The following is a 10023-nucleotide window of genomic DNA, read 5'->3' as shown; positions in this document are numbered from 1 at the left end:
TTTTTATCACTTCTGATCATATTTTTCATATAAAAATCGCATTTTTAAATTGCACATATATCAGTTCGAAGTTCCTCCAAATAGCTTTCGAATTTCCTCCCAATCGTTTACCGATCCCGATGGAAAGTTGGTTCACGCATGCGCATATCCTGGTTATAGTGCCTGGTTATAGGATATAAAAAGTACCCTATTCTATACCTCGTATCAGAGAAGTAGGCCGCTGTTTTCCTTTTTTTAACGGTTGAAAAAGGTTTGATTGAAGATTTCAAAACATTATGAGTATATATGCATAATTTCTTTATGTTGAAAGAATGATCACAAATCTATAAGGGTGTCACTGAGACTGTTGTGCAATCGTCTTCCTACTGTATCACGTTATTACTCATCTGCTGCAACCAAAAAAGTATAATCTTTATGTAATTGTCTAAGATGGTGATAATTCTTTATGATGTATTTTAATTGAAGAATCTTGGAGGAAACCATGGACCAAGAAGAGGTGGAGATAGATGATTCTCTGTATAGGTAATACTTTGTGTTACAACTGTAATGTGGTTTACTGTGGGACCATTCGAAGAGCCCAGCATGAACCCCATACATCAAGACCAAGTGTCAACTTGCCCCAATCTTGGCAGAGATTCAGTTCCCCATTTGTCGACTGACATCTTCACAAAATCTTGTGACAGTTCTTCATACTTATGCATGCCCTTATTTTAATCACTTGTGGTGGTTAAAATAGCAATAATCGCCTGTCTCGCCCTCTTTAATTTTGAAGCTTGAACATCCAAGATTACAAGATGCCCTAATTTGTCAATTTCTCCTATTTGAATTCACCTTCACTGGAAAAAGTATAAGTAGCAAGCCTTCATTTTAGTTTGCCCCCCAACCAAAATCCAACTTTCTCCATCATCAACTAGCTTCAGTATCAAACAGTTACAAACATTACACATTTAGACATTTTTTGATAATAAATGCATTAAAAGAAACTACAAACTTTGTAAAAATTATCATTGAATACTGACTTGTAAAGGAATGTATAATGTTTGGTTTTCTGGCCAGTGATTTTTCTACAGCCAGTCTAGGACCGAAATTATAGGCCCATTCCTCTTACAACTATTACAGATTTTCCCCCAAATTAACCTGCACTTTGCCCCATAATTTTGATGCCAAAAATATAAATTTCTTTGATTTTTCCCAACTGAGAAGCCAAAGTTGCCTTTTTAAAAGTAGAGAAAAATCACCAGTGTGAACATAAACTCGGAAGCCATACACAAAATTACGGAGAATTGGGTCCAATTTACTGAGCAGAAATAAATTTGATTGAATCAGTGTGCAGCTAGTCAAATTTTCTCTTTGCACATGCATGCACCAATGATGTGCTATTTAGATCTCACATTTCAGACTCTCCAAAAACTCTGAATTTTTAATTTTTTATTTCAGTCGACAGCGCTATGTCTTAGGTGACTCTGCAATGAAACAAATGGCAAACTCTGCTATCCTTATCTACAGCATGGGAGGTTTAGGAATTGAAATTGGTAGGTAAAATAACAGAGTTGTACTTGTAAGTTAACGGCCTTTGTCGGTTTACACGCGTTCTCACTTGTCAGTTTACTAATGACCCCAAGATGAGAAAGTAGGTTTTCTATGATTATCAAATATCATAATTATGATCACAGAATCTCAGCATAAACAATGACAATGAGAATGGTTTATCTTTACAATTCTAAGCAACATTAAAGTTGTGATCTAGAGTTTTATAGACCAAAATGGAGGTCAGTGGAATAGTTTTAAAAAATCAAATGTGGTATGTATTTGACCGACATTTTCTTTGACTTCTTTTGTTTATTTTCAGCCAAGAACATTGCCTTAGCTGGAGTAAAGGTGGGTTTTCGCATGGAAAGAATAGCTTTCCACAGAGAAGAATTTCAATTGATATTTTAATGACTTTGATGCCCATGTAATAAGGATGTATGAAATATTGATTTTAATCTCCAAGGAACTGTCAGTATTCAGTGTTATCCAAAACCAGTTTACACATATAAATTCAAATGATTTGTTGGCACTGACCTTGACCTTGGACCTTGTAGAATCTGACCATCCAGGATTGTAAACTGGCCGAGATTCAGGACCTGGGGACACAGTTCTTTTTGAGAGAGGAAGATGTCGGCAAAAACAGGTCAGCGTTCAAATCAACATTGACAAAAACCAGTGTTTGTCATATAGCAACACATTTACACAAGTTCAATGGATAGGACATTGTTTAGTTTATAGATTGGTTTCATTTCACATATCATTCACAGCATGCCAGATAAATTTAGATCTCCTTTGAAGGTGCTAGATATGTGATTATGTCGCACACAACAATCTTGTAAACTTATTCAAGAATTGTTCGTTTTTCTCCACAACTGTTCAACTATAACACATTGCCTAATTATGCCCCCCTTCGAAGAAGGGAGGGCATATTGCTTTGCTGTTGTCTTCGGTCGGTCGGTCTGTCGGTCGGTGGGTCCACCAACAGTTTCTGTTCATTTTCTTTGCAGAGGATGAACACATTGAAATGAAATTTGGTATACAGGTTTATCATGACAATATCTAGGTCAAGTTCGATATTGGGTACGATCAAGCAATTTTCGACAGAGTTATGGCTCTTGGACGTAGAAAAATTCATGTTATTTGCAGTTTCCGCTCATTTTCTTTGTGGATGTTCCAAGGGAGGGGGGCATAAGTGTTCCACAAACAGCTCTTGTTTTATTTTATATTCATTTGAAGCTTTTCACCTTGTCCTCTTAACAATTTTTGATATAATCTGTCTTTTTCGAATGGTTTGCTTTCCAGAGCTGAAGCCAGCAGCAGTAGATTGGCAGAACTGAACCCCTATGTGTCTCTGTCTGCCTTGAAAACAGGACTAGATTGTGATTCAGATCTGTCGTATCTGGCTAGATATCAGGTAACAGTCTCATCAATGTCACTGATAAATATTGGAACAATCTAACCTGCCTCACAATATTATATCATTAGACATCGAGAACCTATCTCAGTTCTCATTTATCTCAGTACTGTCTAGATACCAGAAATAAAAATCTCATTTATCTCATCAACTGTTTAACTCACAATATCAGGTTTTATGTAAACAAACCCACAAAGTATCAAGAAACAATTTCGTCTTCTCCAAAAGCAGTAGGAAACAGGTGTCTTACCTTCCCTCCTGTAGACGACTGCTAGGTAGCAACCTCTAATTATTCTGCCCTAATTAGTCACATATCTGTTAATTAAATTGAAATAGTTAAGCTTACCCATTGACTACTAGTGATCAATAATGGTCTGTAGTGCCATCAGTTTTGACTGTTTTCTCTGTTATGTAAATTCTCTGTATTTCAATACAGGTAGTTTTTGTGTTTTAGTGTGTGATATTGACAGAGGCACCATTGAAAGTCCAGATTTGTGTGAACAACTTCTGCAGACAACAGACCCCTCAAATAAAAGTAAGTATTGAACATTTTTTGGACAAGTGAAGTTAATTTCAGACAAGTACATAACATTGTTTTGTTAGGGAAAACAATTATTGTAGAGCCCTGTTTTCATCATCTTTTCATAGGAGTCTGTGATGTTGAACCTGAAGACTTGGGCCATCTTTAAGAAATGATTGTTTGTCCCCTCCCACCTTAGTACTTAGACTCTGAGTTGTTAAAGAAAAATGCATGAAGTAAACTCTAAGCTTTATAAGGGAAAAATGAAAGATGAAAATTGATCTGGACATGAAATAAGGAAAACGGATCTAGTTCAAGATGTTGATAATGAATCTTATTTAAAGAGGAACATATTTTGGTCATTCGGTTGGGATAATTTTTGAAAGTGGACAAGCAAATAATTTTGTATTGATGCACACAGAATTTTTTCTGAAATTTTTATATAGTAACGCTCTGCATGACTTTTGATTTTGTGGATTGACTTTGAAATTCAAGGTATATTGATGAAACTATAGTATGATTTGACAAAGGTGATGTGTTTTTAATATTTCAAAATTTTGGATAACTTTTATGACGATTTCAGTTTATATCGGCCGACGTGTTTGGAGTGTGTTGTGGGGCTTTTTGTGACTTTGGTGATAATTTTGAAATCATTGATTTGGACGGGGAGGAACCAAAAGAGATTTTCATTGAGAAAATAAGCAAGGTGAGAGTTTAATGTATTGTGCTTAACAGTTACTGATGAGTAGAACAAATTGTATCAAATGACTTAGACATTTAACTAATGACATGGAATTAGTTCCATGTATTTGACAAATGCTCTTTAGTATTTTTGGAGAATTCTCAAATACACATTTTGAAACAGCAAACAATAACCATTTAAAACACATAGCTCTATTTAAAGATATAGTAAAATGGTCAAATTGTTTAAAAAACTTAAAATTAAAAATTGTTTTCTTTGCTACAAGTAGCCAAAAATATAATGTGTCAAAGTTGAAGGCAGATCTACCAGATAATTTGTTAGCTCCCAGCCTCCTTATATGTTTATGAGTTGTGATGAAAATATTCTCAATCATAATAACGAATGTAATTATTCTTTTTGAACAGGGAAAACCTGGTGTTGTTTCATGTTTTAAGAACAAAATGCATGGATTTGACACTGGTGATCATGTGACATTTAGAGAAATAAATGGAATGACCGCCCTTAATGGTTGGACTTGTCAAATAAAAGGTGGGTTTATTTCTAATACTGCAAATTGAAGGTGGGCTTAGGGCAAATGACTTGTCAAATTAATAATGGCCTGATTGGGAAGACTTCAGTGACTATTATGTAAATTATGTTAACATCCGAGTGTGTGACTCTTTCAGTGTTGTCCCCATACACGTTTGAAATCTGTGACACAACAGGAGAAGAATTCGCTCCCTATAAACATGGTGGTATTGCTCGTCAGGTCAAAGTGTCCCAGAATGCCTCGTTTGTAAGTACCGTAGACATTACACATTGTTAATTAAATACATATGCTGACATGTCAAACAAATGCAACATCCTATTTTGTAAAAACTTTGGGAATAGATTTCTACTATGAAAAGGAAGGCGGTAATGACCATTATTGGTTGATTTACAACACATTATCTGAGGCCATGGCTTCATGTTCATTGACCCAAGCTTGTTCTGCAAGTGCTTTTTATGAGTGGGGAGTTGATTCTCAAATTGATATTGCAATGTTTCAGCAGATGCATTATACCATGCCTTTTTTTGCTTGACAGTTGATCATCTCTAACTATACCACACCATTTTCCCCTAACAATTAAGGTCAGACGCGACCTATCTTCCATTTTTTCTATTTTTTCCTATCTCCACAATGTGAAGATTTCCACTAAGTAATTCCATAATTATATTTTTATGTTATATGATACTTTTTTTTATTTTAGATATAAGTTGTTCAATTGAAAATGTATAAAATGACTTTATTTATAAGCATTCAAATGCATTTTGCATGCTATTTTAAGGAAAATTCTAGATGTTCTTGCTCCGAAAAGAGCCTGGTAATTTTGGTAAATTAACAGGTTTAAATGTTAATAAATAAGGAATAATATATCAAGGAAAATTATATAAAATTGAGGAACGTCTCGTGTGTCCACAAGAGTTTTGAGGATATGTAAATTTATGGTCTTTTGAATACAATTTGTTTTCAAATATTTACTATTTTATTTCAATGAACATTTGATTTTGTGATTAAAAAGTTATCACTAAAAGCGTCTGAAAACAAATACTGGTGAAACTACAGTACATGTATTGCTTAAATTTTAATTTTGTCTTATTGAATCTCTTTCTCATGCATGGTATGATTGCCCCTTTATCAACAGCTACTTTTTATTTGAACTTTCTTGTTAAACTTAATGAATTGTTTAAAGTCATAATACTTTTTAAAAGAGTTTTATAGCTTAATTTACTTATGTTTATCTTATAGAAAGTACAACAATAATGTAACAAGATATTGTGTTATGTCAAGTATATTCTGATTATTTTTTTGTAGAAATCTCTGGAACAAGAAATTCTGAACCCTTCCCTGCTGATTCCAGATCTGTGTAGGTTTGAAGTAAGTCCTCATAAATCATCCAATGAGATTCTGCTGGGGATCAAATCACTGTCCATCTGTCTGTCAGACCTATCATTAATCTTTATTGTATATATCATACTGATTAATTAATAGACAAACCTTTATGATGCAGCAGTCATTTCAGATTTTAAATATTGATGAAATTGCAAACCTTGATGGTGCAATAATAATTAAGAAATGACTTTATTATTGATATAAGATAAAATTAGTTACAGTGTTGGAGTCATAAGATATTATTTTAATACTGTATTGATATAAGATTCCGGTAAAAATACGGTAATTCAGTAGAGACAATTAAGGATTGTTCCTTGCAAGGTCATTTTGATTTGTCATTATAATTGTGTTTTCTTTCACATTCCTCTCTCTTTCAAAGTTCCAATACTTAATTCTTTTTTTGTTTCAGGCACCTGCTAATATTCATTTAGGTTTTCTAGCTCTCCATAGATTTAATGAAAAGTTCAAGAGATTCCCTAAAGCTTGGTGAGGACTTAAATTTCATTTTTTTCTGTCTTAATATCTTTGGTGTTTGAAAAAATGGAATAAATAATATTGGTGTGATTTGTTCTCTCTGTCACCCAATTCATTACTAAGTTACTGTAATTTAAATCTAAACAACGAGGCTTCAATTAGGCATTGAATGCTTATTTTTAGATATTGTTGGTCCTATAACACACCAAGCGGTGCAGACAAATGAGTACTGCGTGTTAGCACGGTATGATAATTTGTCTGCACAGCTTGGTGTGTTACTGGACCGACGACATCCAAAAATAAGCATTCAATGCTTATATTTATATATTTATTCTGATGTCAATTTGTATGAAATATTTGTGTAATGTCACTTTAAAGCCATTATATACACTCGTAGTCAGGGATATGAAACATACATGGAACAGCCATATTAGCAAGTTATTAAGTTCGCTTCAGCAGCTTCAAATATAGTGCCAGAAACTATGTCCAAATCTTTTTTATTGACGAATAGATATGATTAAACGATTAATCTTATTTTAGTTCATATAAAATTATGTAAGTTTGAACGTTTCATTTAATCTTGCAAATAATAAATATACTCAAAATGCGTGATGATGTTTACATTTGTGCTCTTGGCACATGAATTAGCTAAGTAGGAAAATGAACGTTGCATATTTCCAATGCAAGCATAAAGGGAAATATGCACTGAATGTAAATATGTCATCACCTATAAGGTTAAAAGTCATTAAAAAATCATCTGGATAATTGCACATATAAACAAACCGAGTTGTTTTGGACATTGAGTTTAGTGTCACGTGATTGCGATTGCTGTCTAAAAATAGTAACCCTGGAATTGAAACACTGAGAAAAGTTTGAACTTGAAGCGATTTGATGTCCGTGGTAAGAAATGTCCATTCATAAAGAGTGCATCTTAAAAAATATATAGTTTCTGAAGACATCAGATTTGGTTTGTGATATATACCACGCTGCAGTATTTACATTCCCCAGATATTATTTCTGCGTATTGAATATTTTGTGATAAAAAAATGATCACGAAAGTTAGATCATTGCGAAAATACTAGTTGCTGGATATACGAAATCAGGCTTATTCAGAATATATTACAGGCAAAGATTTAAACATTTTCCTCTCATCTGTTTATCTCACAAATGTTCAAGCTAGGAATAGATATTAAAAATATATGTCAGTTTTATGCAGGAATCTGTGTTTGGCTGTAGATAAAAGTACAAATCTGAGTTATCTTCTCTTTGTCTAGGTGTGTGGAGGATTCAAGTAATCTTGTATCTCTTGCTAAAGGACTCAACACAGAACTCACCAACAAGGTATTCTACATGTAAAACAGATTGATTAAGAACTTGTCAATCTAATGAATATAAATTGAATGTAAAAGGAATTTTTTTTAGCCCATCCATTACCTTGTAAGAATTGAGTATTAATGTTACTTTTTGGCGATTTGAGATGTGTTAAATACTGAAAACCAACTTTTATTCGTGGCGACTTTATTTCACGATTTACTAAAGATAAACTGGTTTAGTAACGACTAATTTGTGCTACCAAGCCTTATCCAGATCCATGTTGTGATAAGAATCAATCGTTGAGGGCTGGTAAGCGGCGAGAAATATTCGCGACAACAAGGCTCTCATGAACCGCACAAAAATTTCTCGCACATGAAAAGAAGTTGGTTTACAGTAATGTGCAATAACAGACAGAACTTCTAAGTGTAGAATTTTTTTTTATTGGAAAGTGTCTGCCAAAATAGTAACAACAAGATCATTTGTAAAAAAACCAGATAAACAAAATCTTAACAAAAATATATACTCATGAGAGTTTTCTTATAGGTTGATTTTCATTATAATGTTAATATTTAGGTAACAACAATAGACGAGGATCTCCTCAATGTTCTGTCGTACACAAACACCGGATGTCTGTCACCGCTGTGTGCGGCTCTTGGGGGATTCGTGGCACAGGAAGGAATCAAGGCAGTGACAGGCAAATTTACACCACTCAAACAGTGGGTAAGTACAGTACATATGCATATAACAATAAAACAGAACAGTGACAGGCAAATTTACACCACTCAAACAGTGGGTAAGTACATTTTATATACAAGAGAACAGTGACATACAAAATTACACCAACACACACATATAGTTTTTCATTAACGTTTTAGAGAAAAAAAATTGAATTTATTTTAAAGCGGGTTTTCCAACAGAAAATCCGGTTATTAAAATGGTGAAAATGGCGGGTGGGTGGGCGGCTGCCAAAAGGGTACCCTCATTGTATGGATAACTCCTCCTACAGTTCTCAAGATAGGAAGTTGTTCTTTTGCAGATCAATTGTACATATATTAGAGGTGTGCATATTGCTAGGAGTTTGATTTCTGATTATTTATGAAAAAAATACCAGCTTTTGAACTAAGTCATTTTTTGGCAAAATATTGCATATAGGGTACTCCATTTTACTGGATACGGGTTGACATGGATTATGGATACATTTCACATAAAAGAAAACCCGGTTTGATGTCACATTGACAGCTTTTCACTTGTTACATTACATAGTTTTTGATATGTTGAGTTGAAGACCCAAACACTGTTCAGAAGCCTCGAAAGTACCATTTAAAACATGGTATTAAAAGATCAACAGAGTAACTTCTCTATTTCATAAGAAAACAAATTATGATTCATAGCTATGTAGAAAATGACAGGGCTGAAATTTACAGGACCCAGATCTAACCAGTTATCAATTGACCGAAACCTTCCGCAACCTAAGAAAGATCATGGACTGCACAAAGTATTAATCACAAAGATTTTCAACGTCGCTACCTTCACATCCTGCATGAATGAACACGGATTATGTAATTTTTTTCTGCAATAGCCCACAGATCACCAAAGAAAACATTTTATTGTTCAAGTATATGCATGACTGAGTAACGAAAGGTAAAATGTGCAATATTTTTTGTTTGGAACACTTCAAATTATGATGGAATTTTAACAGTAAATTGAGAATAAGTGTATTCATGGTGTGACCATTGGGGCAAGTACAGCAGGAACTACACATCCAACATGCATCATCAACTACATCCCATGGACTTCCCCCACTCTAAACAACATCACTTCCTTTCAGATACTTTTACCCACACCCGATACCCAAAGTTAGTATCCCTAATCTGTAGTTAAATTTGTTCAACCTATATCCGTATATTTTTTTTTCACCTGTTACAATTTTTTTTATACTTTTTCATTTTTTACAACATTACAGCCACAATTGTGGGAAAATTGTCAGTTCATGGTATATTATTGTGCAAAACTGGCTGTAGTGTCTCATTAAAGATATAAGCTAGCCTTCACAGAGTAATTATTGTGATTTTATTTATTTTACAGCTGTACTTGGATTGTAGAGATGTAATAAACAAAGAAGAGGCAGCCACACCAGACATGTTTACACCAAGGTT

General features: G+C 33.9%; 1 protein-coding gene across 1 annotated transcript in view; it reads left to right on the top strand.

Annotated features, from left to right (window-relative positions):
• The first annotated feature begins 209 nt into the window (after nucleotides 1-209).
• LOC128175324 (ubiquitin-like modifier-activating enzyme 6) overlaps nucleotides 210-10023 on the top strand; it is a 31747-nt gene continuing 21933 nt past the window's right edge. The window contains exons 1-15 of the mRNA XM_052840858.1: nucleotides 210-250; nucleotides 466-522; nucleotides 1438-1532; nucleotides 1850-1878; nucleotides 2085-2173; nucleotides 2833-2944; nucleotides 3399-3479; nucleotides 4048-4170; nucleotides 4572-4695; nucleotides 4833-4942; nucleotides 6002-6064; nucleotides 6489-6565; nucleotides 7828-7894; nucleotides 8441-8587; nucleotides 9953-10020. Of these exons, the coding sequence (XP_052696818.1) occupies nucleotides 482-522; nucleotides 1438-1532; nucleotides 1850-1878; nucleotides 2085-2173; nucleotides 2833-2944; nucleotides 3399-3479; nucleotides 4048-4170; nucleotides 4572-4695; nucleotides 4833-4942; nucleotides 6002-6064; nucleotides 6489-6565; nucleotides 7828-7894; nucleotides 8441-8587; nucleotides 9953-10020 (1226 nt within the window). The 5' untranslated portion in view covers nucleotides 210-250; nucleotides 466-481. The remainder of the gene's footprint in view (nucleotides 251-465; nucleotides 523-1437; nucleotides 1533-1849; nucleotides 1879-2084; nucleotides 2174-2832; nucleotides 2945-3398; nucleotides 3480-4047; nucleotides 4171-4571; nucleotides 4696-4832; nucleotides 4943-6001; nucleotides 6065-6488; nucleotides 6566-7827; nucleotides 7895-8440; nucleotides 8588-9952; nucleotides 10021-10023) is intronic.

Source organism: Crassostrea angulata, chromosome 3, assembly GCF_025612915.1.
Source record: "Crassostrea angulata isolate pt1a10 chromosome 3, ASM2561291v2, whole genome shotgun sequence".
Taxonomy (NCBI): domain Eukaryota; kingdom Metazoa; phylum Mollusca; class Bivalvia; order Ostreida; family Ostreidae; genus Magallana; species Magallana angulata.
This window is presented reverse-complemented; position numbering and strand designations above follow the sequence as displayed.